We start from the raw sequence: 19,555 nt of genomic DNA, 5'->3' as shown, positions 1-19,555 counted from the left end.
GGTGAGGTTTAATTAAAAAAAGCTTTGTTAGCTTTTCGGTATTAGGTATCACCACAATAACTTATAACTAGGGGAATAAATAAAAGACTATACTTTTAACACATCTATATATTTACATAAGAATTTTAACAGTGCCATAATGGGAGACATACATAGCAAATTTTAGCAATTTATATTCGAAAGCGAGCCAAAACAAAATATTTGCCAGGACAAAACAAAGTAGGAATGTGATGGGCGACTGCAAGATTACAGTATGACACTACACTGCAACCAGTCAAATCTTTACATCGATTTAAGTAGGCACAGCATAGGATGCTGCTGTCAAACCAAAATCTTACAGTCATCAATAATTCCTAAAACTTTATTTATTAATACATTTAATAATTAAAAATATTTCAATATTGATCTGTAATTTAACATTTTAAAACATAAAATAAAATTCAGTTGTTGAACTATAAAGCCTCAGCAAATCTAGTGCTGATAATACTGCATGTAGAAGGAAGGTTATAAGATGCTTCAGTTTTAAAAATCTATGTATAGAATATAGATTATGTATATAGTAAAGTATTCTTAATACATTGTTTCAAATCCTATACTACATCCTCTAAATACATAGACATTGGGCTATGAATGAATTGCTATAATAAAATTTTTTTTTTTTGAGAACTATTAGGCGAAACTAATGTACAGTAACAATTGAAATGATTCATTTATAAGATACAGGACCAGGCATCAGTAAAATCACATGACCACACATATTTAACACGTTCTGGCGACTTAACTGTGTCATTAATCAGAATATATTCTAAACAGCGATAAAATTGTACGCATTATTATATAATATATAATTAATTAGGCAAAGGAAAACACTTATTGTAACATTATTTTAGTTCTAAGAAAATTTAAATAAATTGTTAGTTATAACAAGTGGATATAGAGGTCTCCAATAAACTGTTTAATCAGTGAATTTACGGTTAGGGTTGCGTCCAAACAGAGCTGTACGGATCTCTGGCAGCAGCTGCTGGGCAATGAGCTCTAAGCGAGACTCCAGGGTGTTGCAAATCTACAAAACACACAGAAAATAGATAAGATAAGAGTAAAACTAGATCTCTTTGATGAATGTATATCATCATTATGTGACAAAATAATCAATTTCTAATTACCTTAATGCGACCCTTGGCTGCAATGAGCTCAATACCTCCACAAGTGTCTGCAGACAGATAATTGTCTGGATCCACTTTGAGCTGTGTATCCTTCTTTATCTTGGCTTTGTAGTCCTGCTGAGCCCTACCAAAGAGAGATTCCACAAGGCTCTTGTCTGCCTGTCTGACACGGATGATCACTGCAGGTTCTATGAGCTATAAAAAGTAATATATGATTCAACAAGTACTTACAATTCCATCTTTATGAAATTTATTAAATAATGTTAAAATTAACAAGACAATATTTTTATTGAATAAATAATTAAAATATCAGGTAATTAATGTAATTAATGACATACATACTCCACATTTCATATATTTATCAGTTATGAAGAGCAATACTACTATAAAATATACTATAAATCTGGTTGAAGTATTAATTTACTTAATAAATAAGTGTTTTAATAATTAACAATTACACAAAGTATTATTTACTTGATTAAATTTAATGGAATTTTTATTTTACCTGGAAGAGAGCCTGAACAATGAGTGTTACAAGAAGATCAGAGTACAGCTTTGTGTCACTTGGGACCTCAGCCAGACGCTTGCGGGCCTCGTCAAGTACATTGCGTACATGGTCTTCACGTACTTTGAGTACCTTCAGACGAGCTTGGTTCAGCATGTTCGAAGAATTGCTGCAAATTAGATCTCAATGAATATAACCAATTTGAAAATTATAATAATTAGGCAGAATATATTAGTATATACCAGTTAATTAAAAATTATGTAAAACAGTCACACGCCATTTCTTACAATGAATGGTTACATGTCATGATTTTTGTGCTTTTTTTGAGATGTTTAGGCCGTGTTTTTAGCTACATATTGTTTAGTACATATTAGGAAGTTTACTTCCTAAAATGAATTCTTAAACATATGTCATAAATTTTTCATCTACATAGATGACTTGTTATCTCTAAGATAAGATTAAAGAGTTCTAAATCTATGGAATATAGAATAGTAACCACCATGAGAGGAATCTATATATTACTAGTTGCACTACAATTTTCTATTGATATTCTTATTAGGCATTAATAATCAATTTATCTCAATTATTCATAGATTTTAAAAAACTATAATTAATTGAAATCTCATTTCATCTATATCAAATAAACATAAAACCTTCTTTATAGAAGAGGATAAAAACAAATTCAAACATAGATTTCCCTTATATAATAAATGAATGCTTGCATGTGACTAAACGAAGCATGTAACCTCATACCAAAAGGGATGAAATTAGTTGCTTTTTGAGAAAAAAATTAAAATTGATGACCGAGGAAACCAGTTATGACTAAGAATTTGTATTAGTATTGATTAGCAAGTCTAAATCCACAGTATTAACTAATCTAATTTCAAATTTTTTGTTGCTTTGACATCAGTCTCATAATTTAATAATTACTTTAATTTGCACTTAGAACATATTGAAGTGGATGGTATTCACAATCATCTAAACCTACATCTTTTTTTGAAGTTCAACTTGTTTTTCCTTCTTTTCATAGTATTCCATGATCTTAAGCCGCTGTTGTTGAACAAGACGGCCTTTTTCAATATTGAACTCCTCTTCAGCCTTTGCATCGATTTCTTCGGCCTTTTCATTAGCCTCTTGTTCGATGAAGGCCATCATATGTTTGATCTAATAAGAAAAAAAAAAACAAAATTTGACTAAAATACACCTCGTATAGGTCATATTTATAAAAATAAAGTAGTATTTTCTAGAATTAAAGATAGCATAAAACATCGGAACCCGTGGATCAATCATTCTGACAAATTTCATGTCTAATTACGACGTGTAAAAATGTATAAAATACTGTTTACTTTATTGATATTTATACCTGTTTTTGAACATCTGCATCGCTGAGCGCCATGGCTGATAGTTATTTTTTAACACCACTAACACGAAAAACGGCCGATATTGAGCCAGAAATTAAAAAACTGGCTAGTTGAAGTAAGTCGACGCCTATCAGACGTGCTTTTGCATTGAACAATCATATGATCATTAATGTTGCCATTGCTGACATGTAATCTCCATTAAAAACCATAGACAATCGATTTTTTTCAACTATCATACTAAAATATATAAAATATAAGAATATTTTTCATATTCACAAGATCCATTTATAGTAGATACTATGTTTACTGTGGATCGATGCAAGGAATAGTTTATTTAAGCCAGACTGGCTAGATACTTGGATAGGCATAGTTATTTTTTACGAGCCTTTTTATTTGCTTAGCTGCTTTTCTCTAATAAACAATTTATAAAATTTACGTTTAGAATGTTACTAATTTTTAACTGTAATAACTAAAATAAACTTGATTCTTATTGCATATTTTTTATTATTTTAATTAGCATCGTTGTACTTACATAATATGTATAGCATTTATTATTTGGAGGTACTTCTAAAACTTAAAAAAAAGTCTAAGCAATTCTACGGTAACGTATACTTTATACGGTAGGTGTTAATTTAATGGTTAACTTTTATTTCAAATTAATGAAATTTAAAACTAAGAGGAAGAAGTTTACAATGTTAATAAAACAATATGAAAAAGCGATTAAATAAAAGTAATACTCCTCCTAAGGTTCGTAAATAGGATCAATTTGCATAATAATTATGTTAAAATATATTTTAGTTTGTTCCAATTTCCGTTTTATATGACAGTATAATTTAGTGATTAAAATGCAACATGCTGTCGAATTTACCCTAATTTGAAATTATATTCTTTAATACAATAACCCTTAGATCGTGATCATTTTGATTTAATCAATGCAATTCCTTAATATTGTAAAAATGCTTTTACTTTAAAAATAGAAACTTCATAAAGACATATAAAAATCAATAGAACCTATCATTATTAGAAGTCATATTGTATTACATACGTTTAATGTAGATTTTGGTAAATAATTAGGTAGTGTATTTGGTAAAATTAACTGTTTCCGCTTTTAACAATATGGCCGCCAGTTGTTTAGGGTAATGTGGCGTTCGACAAATCCGAGTGAAATTGTTATAATTTATTTTAGCTACGTAAAGATGTACACAGTTTTAAGCATTTTATAGCAGTGTTTCATGGAAAGGCTGTATTAAAAATACTTAATAGTTGGTGAATAAAATTCTAAATGCAGAGAAATTGAACAGTCAACAAACTTTTGTTTATTTCGTCGAGTGAATTTATTTATTTCGCTTGAAAAAACTTGATTATGAAACAACCTTTTGGTTATTAAAATAGTGAAACAAGGACTGAATTTAATATATTAGGTAAATACCATTTATTTATAAAGAACTGAAATTAGAACGTCTTCCAGTCGCCATTGTTTGACAGACGAATAAATAACCATCTTGATGTATGTATACCTACTTTATTTGTTATTATTGACTGCTCTTATCATAATTATCTCTATTAGAAAGACATTCTGAGGTTTTCTCATCAGGAATGACTTAAATAGTGTCTACAAGCTTATTCAGCTCATAGCTACCATCAATTTGAAGCTGGAACTGGATGATATCGATGCTAACTTTTTCATCTTCTTTACACATTAGAGGTTAATTTTAATAAATAAAATATCATGTGTATTGAATAAGTCACGAATGATAGTATAATTGACGTAATACTTCAAAATGAATTTAATTATGGTGATATTTAAGTGACATTTAATATATTTTTTCATATTTGTTAGGTCAGAATTAATGTGTGAAGAAATTTTAAAGTTTCGAGTATTGGAAACAAACAGACTAACCAATATGAAATGTTAGTATTGTAGAAATAGTAACAGTGATGTTACTATTTATTATAATCATGTACAGTAGTGGAATTAATATATTATTGCAACATTTATAATGCTTTATTAGTATTAAGATAACTGACAAGTAACCTTTGTTTGTTATCAAACATGTTAATAATAATTTTTGAAGTGATATGTAGAGTGCATATACTCAGTTTTAGGTTAAATATTATTTAGCTTTAATTAAATTAATGTAATAATATCAAATTACAGGTTATGGCAAACTTGAATTTCCAACAAGCGCCTAGAAGCCTAGCTAGTGGCGGTGTTGGAGGCAGAGTTGGTTCAGGATTGGTCGGTGGTGTATCAGGGCATGTGACACCAACATTTGGTGGTGCCCTGTCACCTGGACGGGGTTCCACGGCTATGCCTGGAGGAGCTCCTCCCTCCATGGCCTCTAGATCTACATTATTTGGACAAAGAGCATTTGCTGACCGTAGAGTACCAATGGCAACACCACTGTCACAAGCCAACTCAAATTCAATGGTGAGACAATTACTTGTTTTTATGAAGGTTTGTAGTAGTTAGTTACTTACTTCTAGTAAACTAGGCTAACTAATGGTATGTTATTATTGTTACCTTATTATCAAAACTTTACAGTGAAAAGTCTGATTAAATATATAAAATCTGATCAATTTTAAAATAAGTAAAAAAATGTGTTCTTTTTTTTTAAAATAAGATTCTTAACATCAAGTAAATGTGGATCTCTAAAATGAAAGCTAAGCAACATTATATTGGTTTAGATCATCAACTCATTCTAGTTATTCTGTAATTCAGCAATTTAGCAAGTAAACATGTATGTTATGAATAAAATGACTTCATTTTAAAAAGGCAATTAGGACATGCAGAATATATATTTGTATTAGCAAAAACATTTTTTGAGTTAGCAGCTTTGTTGAAGATTTTGTTTCGTGTGCAAATTATAAAAGAAAAACATGCTTGCTAAATGTACAGCTAATTTTAAAATTTAAAATGTCTATTCCATTTATACGAAGATAATTGCTTTGTAATGTTTCATACCTATAAATTGTGAGTTTATTTTACTTTTGTATATAAATGATTAGATTTAGATTTGTTGTTTGCATTTAACATATATTTGAATTTACAAGTTCTGACAGTATTTAATAAAATTTAAAATACAGAAATAATTGTACAAAATTCAATAATATGAATATTGTAAATTATTTAATTTCCTATACTATATCAATTCCTTCAAAATGTAATTATATAATAATCGTTTTGAATAAATAAACATTATAAATCGCCAATATGTTTATTTAACGAAATCAAAACTACGATAGTGACACGGTCGGTGTGGTATGTATAGTCGAGTATGGCGAATCTGTCGAGGTTCAACGCGGGGAACTACCATTCGGTGTTCGGCGAGGGCGGGGACACGTCGACGCCGCCGCTGTTGGACCTCAGCGAGTTCCCGTCGCTGACGGCGCGGGGCGCCGGCGACCAGGCGCCCGCCGCCGCGCCGCCGCCGCCCGGCTCTAAGCCTTACGGTGAGTCCGAGCTGCATGTCGTATTTAGTAGCACAAGTTAACTGAAGCCCGGCTCTAAACTTTACAATCAAAACTAAGTATACCCTGAAACGTAGCTTAGGAAATAAATACTTTTCCATTATGGGTCCATAATAAAAGATAGTCGATAGTCATTATGACTACTTTTGGTGTGAACACATTTATGTACATATTTTTTACAAATAACTCCCCTTCACATGAGACAAAAATAATATGTATCTATTGTACACGTTAAACACATCAGAATATATCACCACGACAAACTCAAAATCACATTCCTCCACTAGTGGGTATGGTGAAGCAGCCTACCTCTGAGCAGTCTGAGTTCACGATGTCGTCCGAGGACTTCCCCGCGCTCCCGGGCACGTCTGCGGGCACGCATGCGCCCGCGCCGCCCGCGGACTACGCGCATGCACCCGACAAACCATCACGGAAAGGCATACAGACATCACCGGATGGTAAGCCTATATATTTTTCTGTGTATTTTGGGTGGAAAAGTTACCGTTATAAGCTTTGCTCACATAGTAACGTTTTGTGGTTACCTGGAATTACATTAATTTGAATGGTTTTCATCTTACAACACAATGCTACTAATGTGGAACACAATTTTTATATAAAACAATGAGAAAAATATTTACAAATGCTTAATGTTGCCCCATAGAATACTCAATTATTAATTATATCTTTATTTTAATCTGAAATTTAAAAGTTAGTTAAACATTATTTCACGGCTATTTTATTATTTGCAAGTATGTGCTAGAAATATATTAACAGCTATTGGTGTTAAAAAATTAAGCTCCCCACATAATGCTAATTCAACCATTAAAATAATCTTATTCTAGTTTCTTTTAGAAATATGACGTACTTGGTGTCAATTTAATGGTTAATTTTTTTTATAGAATATGCATGTGTTTATAATTTACAATTAAATCATGTAGTTGACAAATAGATTTTTTAATAACAACATGCAATTTCTTTTTTCCCCCAAGTCATCAGTCAAGGAGCACATACGGAATACTATGGTGTGTATAAATATTTATACTGGATAAGACATTGTACAGTACTTTTCATTCATCCTTTTTCTTGTAGCCTGTAATTTGATAATATTAATTGTGAACTTTATATCTATGTTAGCATTGTTTAAGGTAGAATATGTAGTATTGATTTATCTGTATATTAATCAATCTTATTGTTAGTAAGACTTTTTATATAGCTACATAAAAATGTTTAGTTTAATAGTTCCTGTTTTATGCATATAAGATTAATAAGTAATTATACGAACTAGAATGTTGAAATAATTAAAAAAAAGTTTGTTTTTGTATTTTGTGTGACTGGGTGCTTGAAAACTATTGAACTGTGTTACGTTGTTCTTTGGTGTAAAGTTTAGAGCTCTGGGGTTAAATAGGCTAGTGAAAAACAACTCGCCCATTTAATTGAAGTGAATTAGCAAATAGCATAAAAGTATATAAGATATTAATCAAAAATCATAATCCACCTTTAAATTTATTTATTTCACTAAATATCACTTGACTACTTGAACTGTTCAAAGCAGCACGCTCTATGTTGCTGGGAATATATAATTAATGAGTACTATGTTTTCAGGCAAAGTGACGAACATACCAGAGACAATGATACCAAACCAGTTTGGTATAGTGGGACTTCTGACCTTCATCAGGGCAGCAGAATCCGACCCTAGTCTGGTGTCGTTAGCGTTGGGGCAAGATCTCACTGCATTAGGCCTCAATCTCAACTCACCGGACAATTTATACCTTACTTTTGCTGGCCCGTGGGCGGATACGCCTTGCAGGTGAGATTCTCTAAGTTTTAAAAGTAAACTTAAATATGAAGTAACCAATGACATATAAAAATTGTATCAAAAATACATTCCAAAGATTATAAATATACATAAGATATCTTCATAAATAATTGCTTCTATTCTATTCACCACGAGAAAAAGCTCTCAATCTATTTTTTATATATGATCAATAATAATTACATTACTTTCTTGGGTTGTAAGTAATTGTCGTTGGTTCTTCCAAATTGGTGTGTTCATGATCAATGTATAAAGGAATGATTTAGTGTGGAATTGTGTGTGTGTCATACATATCTACTTTGAGGACTCTTGGTCACACCTGAATGTTATTTTCATCAAAATTTTTTTTTAAATTATTTAGACCACAAGACATGGACTACCACGTGCCCCCCGAGTATCTGATAAACGGTTCTATCAGAGAAAAGCTGGCACCATTACGACTTAGTCGATATAAAGAGGATCTGTTATTCTACCTTTTTTACTGCTTCGTGGGCGACGTTCTGCAAATAGCAGCCGCGGCCGAATTGTAAGTGTATCTTAATTAATTTATTAATAAGAATTCGATTTTTTATGTGAACCACATGTTATATATCTGAAATGAGATTAATATTATCTTTGCTTTAAAATTCCACTCTATGGGCTACCTCTATCTTAGGTTACATTCAAGTCTTAAATTAATGGATGTTTATAGCGTATTCCAATGAAGGAATAGCTCCGTCGATATTTATTATGAATATCATAGATTTTCCAACCCTCGACCATTGATATCTCGTCAATTCGATCTACAAAGTTGTTTATTTGTGTTTTGTCTTTATGTGGTTGGAATAGATAATATATGTTGTATTGTTTTCCACTATAGATACTATTACCTTGTTATTAATTATTAATTACAATTCTAATTATATTAAAATTAATTTTTAATATTAATTTAATATCAAAAAACCTCTAAATATTATTGAATATTTACTAGAGTGTCCTCCGACACTGATCCTGCTCTAACAGCCTTCTGGCATACTGTCAAATATATGTATAATATAATATATGTATAGCGTATTTCAATGGAAGGAATAAACAAACCTTAGATTTTTCGTATTTCATGCGATTTGTTAATAACTCAGCTATATTCTGCAAGAGTAAGAGTTTATCCTTATTTATAACACAACACTATTACACTTAACTACTTATTTCCACTTATTTTACTTCAAAATCATTTTTTTTCGGAAATTCATTACAAAATTTAGAGAAATATTTTTGGAGAAAGAACGGTGACGAAAATGGTGCTCAGTGAGGCAAATATGAAACGTAACTAACATGACGACTGTATTTAGTTGGAAGATAACTTTCGGTTATCGCTTAACAAAAACGAATTGTTGTATCAGATACAACCGTGAATGGCGGTATCACATGGAGGAGAAGGTGTGGATCTCTCAAGCGCCCGGCATGCCCATGGTGGAGAAGACATCCACCTACGAGCGCGGCACCTACTACTTCTTCGACGCGCACAATTGGCGCAAGGTAAACGATTTGAGATTATTATTATTATTTATTAATATTAGTATAAACTCATATAATATCAGAGCTGAACTAAGCAAAATAAATAAATAACAAATAAGGTATTTTTAAGTAAACAATAGTGACTTCAAAATCGAAAATATCGTCATAATTTGGTTTTTAGATTTCTGTGTTTACTGTGTTGTCTACCGCCTTTAATCTGTAATAAGCTTAAGCTGCAAATACTTCCTACTAATATAGGTTTCATTTACGCCTTGGATATCATTTGACTATTAAACCCGTTGACTATTATTAGTATAATGATAGTGAATTAATAACTCCATAGTTAAATTCAACCTTTATATTTTGCAGGTGGCGAAAGAATTCCACTTAGACTACAGCAAGCTCGAGGGCCGACCGCAGCTGCCGCCGCACGTGCTCACGTAGCGGACCCGCGCCTCACCTATTGTAGTTTTGTTATATAAAAGTACAAGTTAAACTAACGTATTTTTATTTAAACCTGTTCATTATGAACGCGCCTTTAGCGAGCAAACTTTCAGATTCTTATATCTACAATGAACGGTGGTATAGTTTATTTTTATTATTCTAAAAAATATGATGTAGTTCTGTTGACTGTACTTTCGCCTCGACAGTCACATGATTAAGGAAAGAAATGTATTTTTGAAGTCACCCGTATATGCGACAGATGTGCTGTTTCGTTGTATGCGCTAAAAGTTTTTATTGTTATAAAAATAAAACGAAAGGTTTTCGATGGGTTTTCTAATAGTTGCTCAGCACTTGCTGCATATCAGCTATATAATAGTGTAGAAACCCAATCTCGAAGCGGCAGCCGAGGCAAGTCCCGACGTGGTGCTGCAATTGGTATTACCAAGGTTTTCGTTAACATGCTGCCTTTGACATGCAAGATCCATTTTGATGTATATAAAGCACCTCAACAACAAAACTAACGAAACTAGACTTTTAGGGCTGATAATTAATACGGTTTATTTAAAAATGAATACTTTCACTGAACTTCTTATTAACTCCAAGGTGAAGATATCAATACTTACTATCAACATTCATATAATAGCCAGGTAGAAAATTAAAAAAAGCTTGTAAGTATTTTTTTATTCATAAACATATATATCAATTTTGTTGATATACTTATTGTTTATAATATGTAAAACATTTGGATCGAATTAAAGCTAAAAGTTCTTGATTTCATTGCTTCAGACTTAAGTCAAAGAGTTTTTATTCATGGAATAGTCTTCTGAATCTGTGCTAAAAATTAATGTACCATAAGGTTCAATTTTAGGTCTTTTTCTATTTGTAGTATATATAAATGATCTTTCTTATTATATTTAAGTATTTGTGATATTGTACAAAAAATAACTAATTATGACTATGTAAGCAGTACATTATCACGGATATACGATAACTAAATACTAAATGTGTAGTTTTCACGTTACCCCATGATTAGAAACATTAGATTAGAAGCTTCAGTGTAATTTTGATTAGAAAATTTTGACATACGTATTGCTTGTCTAGTATGATTTAGTTGTATCTGGGCTGCTCCTACCTAACGTAGGAGGGTCGGAAACACCATTCCTATACGCCTGTACGCCAGTGTTCTGCGCTCCATTTGAGTTTATATATTTTATTGATTTGATTAACATAGCTTAGTTGGAAAAGAGTAACTATTGAGATTCTTGCCAGTTCTTTTCAGCAGAATCTACATTCCAAACCGGTGATGCATTTAATACGATTATGTAACATGACGATCTGAATCGTCGAGTTTGGAAAAAACTACTAGAATCTATAAATATTACAAAACAAAGTTCGTTTCTGTTTAAGGTATATTCTATTTCAATCGATTATAAAATTAATAAAAATTTACTTACGATTCAGTATTAATCTTTATTCAGATATAATATGTAAGTTACTTTGGGTACTTGATATACATTAAAAAAAAATTTCTTTGGTCTTTTACACTATCATTCGAATGAATATTTAAGAACACATGAACTTTTGCTGCAAAAACAGGTGCAACTGTCTGTAACAATGCAACTTGACCTTAATATAAATTTACCCAAATTTAAATCTATATATATCTAATTCTATATAATTGCACTCCTCATTTCTTTATATGGTTATAGTGTATTTCATTAGAAGGAGCAGTGGTTCAATAAAACAAATTGGTAAAATATCAGGCATAATAAACTCTTTATTGTTCATATTCAGCATTGTTATGTACATAACTAATAACACAGTTGTGGTGTTCTTGTTCACTATGTAGCAGATTGACAGAAAGTAATTCTAGCTTATAACGCTACTAAAATAATTAAAAAAATTGATAATAAACTCTCTGTGCAAATCTGACTACTAAATATAAAGCAGATTTTTATATCAAGGTAAGTTAGTACTTGTACTCTAAATGATCAAATGTCTGATCATCACCTGGATCTCTACAATGGAATTAATTTCGTTTTAGACCTAGATAATAGTTTCTTAGAATCTAGTATAGCACTGCAGTTAGAATAATGTGAGAATATTATTTTTGTGTGTATTAAAACTGAAATGCCTTGAGAAATTATATAATACTAATCAGTCTAAATCTTCAGTGCTAATCGAAGGGGGTTCATCTTTTTTCTGCTCAGTGGGTGATGAATTGTCTTTCATTGTTGCTTCTTCATCATTCTTTCCGGGAACCCACAAACCAGCATCTACACATCTCTTCATGTAATAAACAGCCTCCTGTTCTGGCATTTTAGCAATGGTTGCTTGAAGCAATGGAACATCTTGTGCATCAAAGCATTTTTTCAATTCCTGAAATAGTTTTATTTAATACATTTTTAGTAAATGAATTGTTTTAATTATTATTTCACTATGCAGTGGGAAATATGTTACCTATTATTTAATCCTTATAATTATTTAATAATTTATCAACTAGTGTCAATATTTAAAATACTAATTATAATACATACATCAGGGAGCTCTTCATAAACTTCAACGGGGTCTAACCCTCCTGGTCCAAGCCTTGCCTTTCTTTCCTCCTCTTCCTGCTCACGAATTGCCTCTTGAATCTTCTCTGCCGCTCTCTTCTTAATTCTGGCTTTAAATTGTTCCAGCTCATCATCAAAGGAGTCTTTGTATGTTTTTTCAGCCACTTGAATTCTGTTTTAAAAATAAGTAATTTGAATGCAAAAATGAGACAGAGATAGATAAAAGTAAATCAAATAATAAATAAATTTAAATAATAAAATAAATATTAAAACATAGTTGATAGAGATGTTTTTCACAGAAGTGTCTTTTTATCGTTAATCATAATATAGATCAAGATATATCATATCATAGTGTATAAGAGCCGAGTTGGCCTAGAACCACTACGCCAACTCTGCTCTTATGCATGCAACTTAATCAATAATTGCAGGTTCAAATCCAGGCAAGCACTGTATTTCTATATTCTTAATTTGTATTTATAATTCATCTCATACTTGACTGTGAAGGAAAACATTGTGAGGAAGGCATCTAATATCAATGAAATTCAGCCACACATGTAATTCACATTGGAACAGTATTGTGGCATTAGATCCAAACCTTTTTCTCAAAGGGGGGGCGGAGGCTTTAGGCCAGCAGTGGGTCATTTATAGGCTGTTATTTTTATAATGTAATATATACTTTTTTGCATACTAAAAAATATATATTATTGTAGGTTTATTTAATGCTTGGATAAGATCATGAGGAAACATGAACACGTGTAGAAAAAACTGTCACATGAGTACCAATCAATCTGCTTTAGAGCACTGTGGGGGAATAAGCTCTAAACATTGTCCTAAAAAAGAGAGAGAGTAGGTTTGGCTAAGTTTAGCCCAATGATGAGATATTTATAGGCTTTTATTTTTTCATAAGAGTTAAGAAGTAGTTTTCATTTGTTTGATAATATATTTATTACAAATAAAATTATGTAATTATTTATTAATCTAAAAAAAGTATTAGGAATTATTTAGTATAATAAAGTGAAAATGCATACCTGGAGAAAAACGAGCCCACACAGGCTCTTGGATCAACATCCAATTGCTTAGACAACTCCAATATATACTGCATACAGATAGTTTGGTGCGCTACATGAGCCATTAGGTCATGTTTCTAAAAGAAAACACATGAGTAAATAAAAATAAACTATGCAAAGAAAAATACTAGAAAAACAATGTTGTAGTTCTTAACTTTGAATTATAATCGAAAGTTTCTTAATACTAATAGCAGAAGCCACTATCATATATATTATACTACATACCTCTTCCATTTCCAAGTTTATACACCAAATAACAAGATAGTTAGCTGTTTCTTCACATACTAATTGACTATGTGTCTGAAGGAACTGCTTCGAGTCATCATAACGTCGCAACATACCAAACTGCTTCAAAAAACTCTCATTATCCTTTATAAACTTTTTCATTTTTGCTTCCTTCTCTTCTTCAGTTAGGTTTTCGTCCTTCGGCCGTGTAGCTTTTGCGTTTATTATTGTTTTAGTAAAACCTGGTTCACTGATAGTGTCTACATTCCAGGGAGTTTTCTTCTCTTTCTTTTTCAAATCATCTTCTTTTGCTTTAATCTCTCTTTCCTCTTTTTCGAGATCCGCGAGAGCCTTCTTCAAAGAGTCAAGGTCAGTGCTGTTTGTAGATGCTTCCGCGATTTTCTTTTTTGTTTCAGCTAGTTTTCTAATATTTTCGGCTTTTCGTTGCTCGTGTTCCTCTTTCTCGCGCCTTCTTTCCTCCATACGTTCCACTCGGGCTTGGTGCCGCCAGCGGAACAAAGACGGAGTGTCGATGTTCGGATGAGTTTCATCTTCATCATCTGATATCTAAAAATGACATTATTTCTCAGTCAAAAGCGCTATCTACTTCTATATAGATTAATATATTTTCAGAATAATAAAAGCAAAATATTGAGATAGGTTTGTTGTCTTTTACTCGATAGTTTTCAATGAAAGTTACACTTATTTTTATACAAACACAATTAAATGTTGTACTAACCTCAATATCTTTCCATTTACTGTAGTCCACCATTATTGATGTAGAACTTCTTATTAAATACTCAAATATTAAATAATTCTTAGTTAAAACAAAATAAAGCGGCAGGAAAAGGCGTTTTCTAGATTGGTCAGGAATGCCATAAAATATTTATTTGACAATTGACATTCGGTTTATCCGGAATATTCTGTTGAGTGCTGGCGCACAGATGTCAGATATTAGAGTCATCTCGAGTGTTGAAATGGAACGTTAAAATCCTTTATCCGATTTTGATCTTCTTTTTCAATTATTTTTTTGCAATATTTAACGAATAACTTTTAATAAAATCATGACAAAAGGTATTTTTTTCTATAATTGGATAGTTAAACAATATTTAGAACATATGTAATCTTTAAAAGTTGGCAACTAGTTAGGTGCTATATAATGAAACATCATTATGTTTTTGTTATTATTAGTGAAAATAAATGAGATACATTATTTCTATAACTTTACTAAACCAATGATTAAAGAAGATGAGATTATAATCTAATCAGCTTTGAGTTTTTATTTACTTGCAATTTGACTTTGTCATCTTCTCATCTTGCAATATGTGATGTGCACTTCATCGATATGGTATTACTAATGATACCTTAGGCTTGAACTTGGACTAAAATTAAATATATTTTATATAGGATGTTTAACCATTCAATCACTATTAACTCTAAAATACCTGATTATTCTCAAAATCGCATTAAAAAAAATACATAATAGTGTTTTGCACAGGATAAAATGTATAAATAAAAGTATCAGCATATATTATTACATGTACATGTAATTACACGTGATTGTGAACATATTGAGCGATATTATATTTTTGTATTAATATAGTTAAGTAAGTTAGCTCTAAATTACTAATATGTATATAATATAACTATATTAAAAATTTCCGACGGATTCGAAAACCTTCTTGTTTTTTTGCAGGCAATACAAGTTTATGAAACTACTTGGAATGACTGGAGAATGACATAAAAAGTGGTCCAATCAGCTGGAAATTCGATTGGTATATAGACCCGTCACTTATATTTTGTTATGCTTTCTTGCTACCGATTACATACTTTTTTTTTGAAAATTTTAAACTATATCCGTAAATTACCTAAGTGTCTTTTTTAAAAGTTTTGACCAAAAACATTTGTAAGAGCGAGATAGTAATGTTTTAAAAAGTATTTTTTTGTAGCGACGAAGGAATGGAAATTTATGAAATAGGAGGAAAAGAGGGTTAAAACAAAAGAGGACATAAAACGCTGATAATTTTTGTACATTACTGCATGTATAATATCTATATATATTAGATGTTAAATCTTGTATTGAAAATCGAAATGTTATACACATATATCAGATTTATTTAATTTAAATTAACTAAGATACTAGATAATACTGGTGTATCGCTAGGTACTCTATCGTTAGGTAGGCTTACTCTTTATTTGACATTTCTAAAGATAATGTTAAAATAATTGTAGACGACATATACATAATTAAAAAAGTGGTTCAGTGTTTCTTTTTTCTTTTAGCTAGAGTCGTCAGTATCGTAGTAGCTAGAGTTGTAGTCATTTTAGTTGTTTCAGCTACGAACGTCTCATTTACTGGAATTGTAACGTCATCTGTTTCCATTTGTCTTTGGTTGTCATCTGGAATGCTAATTTGGAATTGTAGTAGTACAACGAGATACGTCACCATCGTCGCTAAAAGCTGTAAAAATAAGAACACATTTTATGATCTTTAATCTAAGCTATATTCCGCAAAAGTTATATATCAATCATATTACTGATTTGAAAAGATGTCTGTTGACATCAAAGAAACCACCAAGGCTTATTTGAGATGGATTCATTTCGGTTGCACGCAGAAACATGTTCACTTCGGTTTGAGCGTCCGTATTCATCCATGAAAGTTCCACCATCAATAATTTCTTTTGAAAATTTGTTCGCACCTGCGTGTGAAAGTCAATAAGATAAAATTGACTATATAATAATTAATAGGAAATTAAAGATTTAATGTATTAATTATTTTATGAACACAATAACCATGAACATGTTCGCTCGTGTTAATTGTTTATTCGTCCATGTTTTTATTGTGATTTCACAAAACATCTGACGTACTAATGTAGTTAGTACACAATATAATTTATTATAATTATGTATATTATTCGATCAACTTTGAATTTACTCTCATTGGACAGCTATTTTTGTGCGCTATCTCTAATAAAAGAAAGAGTAGGACGTATCTAAATTATTGCGCGATAAAACATTTTTTCCAAATTAGATTTGTATAAGTTTTAACAAATAAACAACTACGACATAAATTGTATAAATTATGTCGATTAAGAAGTTTTGATTGCGCATCATAATATAAAATATGGGATATTTTACTGTCCAGATGAATAATAACGGATCTGAGTTTTGACAGTCTTGAAATAGAGACTGATATGCTGTTTTCAAATGTTTTTTGGCAAAAATACAAAAACTAGTTTTATGTTATTAAAATTAAATGTATATAATTTGTACGAATTTATCAAGAAAGTCCAGATATTATTATTTTTGTTGTATTTTTGGTTACTTACATTATGAGAGGCATAGTGGGCTTCGTCACAGATAAAAAATAGAAGAAAAATACTACAGCAGGCTGTTACTGCCAAGCCTATGTCTTTAGTACCAAAACCTTCTGATATTTGACTAAGAAGGCCATATATCGATAAGGTTATAATAAGAAAGAGGTACAGATTCACAAATGTAAATGTGTAGCAATTAGCGATGCCAGTATCGCGTGCAAGTTTGCTTAATCGCAACCAAAGTGCGCGATATTCTGCTACTTTTCCTGCTGGTCCAACATGACGAAGGGCCTAGAAACATAGAGTTTTTCAATACTTCTAATTACATTGTTTTTAATAAAAAATATATTTTTGTTTGATGTGTACTTACTTGTTGAAAATCTTCAGCAAGAATGCTAGCGCATACACTTAATATTTCACATAAGAGATACCAATATCCTCCGAGGATATAAGTTAAAATTTCGAGAAAAATGTATGGTAATATTTGCATAAGTTTAAAATGTACCATAGTCATATGAGTAATGATCACGGAACTCGTTGATAGTATAGGAATGATTACAGCTATTGCTAGTGCTTTCCTGTATAATTTCACAGGCAGGATGCGGCCAGATAGTTTTTTATAGCATACCTGAAACAGATAACGAGATTAGAACACATTTTTTATTTTAACGGCTTAATTAAAATAAATCTTTCAGTTCAATTTAATATATGTTATAATTAGATCGTTCTTGTTTTTTATACACATATTTCGTGTAGCGTATAGAGAAAAATAAATATAGGTAATAAAGATACGTACCTCAAAATCAACCCATCCATTTAGAATACCGGCTATCTTCCTTGTTTCATACCATATTATGGGAACGACTAACATGGGAAAAAGATAGACGGTAAAAAGATATTCAATGACGGCTTCCTCGAATTTACCTTCAGCAGTACGCAATATTTGGACTTTGTTTAGAGACAGATAAAGCACGTAACCAACGAGGCAGACGTAGCAAATAATTGAGTACAACATTGAAGGTGATGCGATTTGAAAATGATTAAGACCTGGAGAAGGCCTCGTCAGCGGCAGAACACCCATCATACGCAAAACCGTAAATACTGGTTTAATATTTTCGTAAATAATATCCTTATTGATTTGTGGGGCAATCAAATTATCATGTATCGGTACTATAGAGTTACTGGACGTAGATATAAAATGCGGCGTCTGTGGTGGCGTAACGTCGAGAAATATAATTTTATTTTTCGGTTTATCCGCAATTTGTGTCGCAAAACCATTAGGGATAGACATTGTTTTGGGGTAAAGAGTATTACTCTTGAATAAAGACATTTCGGAAATTTATCAGACGTATTTTTGGGTTACTTATTGTAAGCTCGCGATAATGGACAATGGAAGTGACCAAAACGAAATGAATTGTACGGGAAGGAAAGTCGTAATGGTCGGCACCTGGCTAGGTTTGCTTGTAATATTTCATACTTGACAAGTTGATTGTACTACCTAAGCGTTTTAATGACCGGTTTAAACTTGCGTTCTTCACCTTGAGCGTTACCTTGTAAAAGAACTTGAAGGTGATGTATATTTACTATTTGTTTATTACAATTGAGAAAGTTTTCAATTATACTTCATATAAATAATAAATGATGTTTTCGTGAAATTCATTTTCGAATTATTTTTGAATTGATGTAATATAATTAGCCAAGATCCTGAAATTAATTATTATTTTATTAATATATTCTCGAAAAAATGGCTTCTATATTGTTATCGAAATATTTATTTTAGCTTTGGCAGTAAAATTAAAGAGGATATAAGAGATGGCCCAGTGGTTAGAACGCGTGCATCTTAACCGATGATTTCAGGTTCAAACCCAGGCAGGCACCACTGAAATTTCATGTGCTTAATTTGTGTTTATAATTCATCTCGTGCTCGGCGGTGAAGGAAAACATCGTGAGGAAACCTGCATGTGTCTAATTTCAACGAAATTCAGCCACATGTGTATTCCGCCAACCCGCATTGGAGCAGCGTGGTGGAATATGCTCCAAACCTTCTCCTCAAAGGGAGAGGAGGCCTTTATCCCAGCAGTGGGACATTTACGGGCTGCTTATGTTATGTTATGTTATAAGAAGTGAAGTCGAATAACGT

The 19,555-nt window shown here is 31.4% G+C and overlaps 4 protein-coding genes across 9 annotated transcripts; 1 reads left to right on the top strand and 3 right to left on the bottom strand.

Moving 5' to 3' along the window:
• Positions 1-90: 90 nt before the first annotated feature.
• On the bottom strand, positions 91-3,193 carry LOC125071412 (V-type proton ATPase subunit E). Its single transcript, XM_047681644.1, has 5 exons — positions 3,032-3,193; positions 2,657-2,832; positions 1,669-1,837; positions 1,164-1,358; positions 91-1,063 (listed from the first exon to the last, which is right to left on the bottom strand). Exons 1-5 carry the CDS (start codon positions 3,062-3,064, stop codon positions 956-958), a joined length of 681 nt encoding a protein of 226 aa, XP_047537600.1. The 5' UTR covers positions 3,065-3,193; the 3' UTR covers positions 91-955.
• A 453-nt stretch (positions 3,194-3,646) lies between these two features.
• On the top strand, positions 3,647-10,303 carry LOC125071474 (regulator of gene activity). Of its 6 annotated transcripts, none has more exons than XM_047681733.1 (9): positions 3,647-3,776; positions 5,188-5,460; positions 6,302-6,482; positions 6,788-6,958; positions 7,490-7,522; positions 8,103-8,307; positions 8,675-8,839; positions 9,693-9,828; positions 10,177-10,303. In XM_047681733.1, the coding sequence occupies exons 1-9, from the start codon at positions 3,738-3,740 to the stop codon at positions 10,249-10,251; spliced, it is 1,278 nt and encodes a 425-aa protein (XP_047537689.1). In that variant the 5' UTR covers positions 3,647-3,737; the 3' UTR covers positions 10,252-10,303. The 6 variants fall into 6 exon arrangements, with proteins under 6 accessions (XP_047537689.1, XP_047537694.1, XP_047537690.1 ...); XM_047681735.1 differs by lacking the exon at positions 3,647-3,776 and adding an exon at positions 4,137-4,450; XM_047681736.1 differs by lacking the exon at positions 3,647-3,776 and adding an exon at positions 4,137-4,536.
• A 1,700-nt stretch (positions 10,304-12,003) lies between these two features.
• On the bottom strand, positions 12,004-15,030 carry LOC125071281 (hsp90 co-chaperone Cdc37). The gene is made up of 5 exons (XM_047681455.1): positions 14,838-15,030; positions 14,099-14,665; positions 13,835-13,950; positions 12,789-12,978; positions 12,004-12,630 (listed from the first exon to the last, which is right to left on the bottom strand). The coding sequence occupies exons 1-5, from the start codon at positions 14,868-14,870 to the stop codon at positions 12,409-12,411; spliced, it is 1,128 nt and encodes a 375-aa protein (XP_047537411.1). The 5' UTR covers positions 14,871-15,030; the 3' UTR covers positions 12,004-12,408.
• Positions 15,031-16,269: 1,239 nt separating this feature from the next.
• On the bottom strand, positions 16,270-18,745 carry LOC125071394 (gustatory and odorant receptor 24). Its single transcript, XM_047681617.1, has 5 exons — positions 18,212-18,745; positions 17,786-18,043; positions 17,428-17,706; positions 16,636-16,797; positions 16,270-16,559 (listed from the first exon to the last, which is right to left on the bottom strand). The coding sequence occupies exons 1-5, from the start codon at positions 18,743-18,745 to the stop codon at positions 16,359-16,361; spliced, it is 1,434 nt and encodes a 477-aa protein (XP_047537573.1). The 3' UTR covers positions 16,270-16,358.
• Positions 18,746-19,555: the final 810 nt, after the last annotated feature.

The sequence above is a fragment of the Vanessa atalanta genome, chromosome 19, assembly GCF_905147765.1.
Source record: "Vanessa atalanta chromosome 19, ilVanAtal1.2, whole genome shotgun sequence".
Lineage (NCBI taxonomy): Eukaryota > Metazoa > Arthropoda > Insecta > Lepidoptera > Nymphalidae > Vanessa > Vanessa atalanta.
This window is presented reverse-complemented; position numbering and strand designations above follow the sequence as displayed.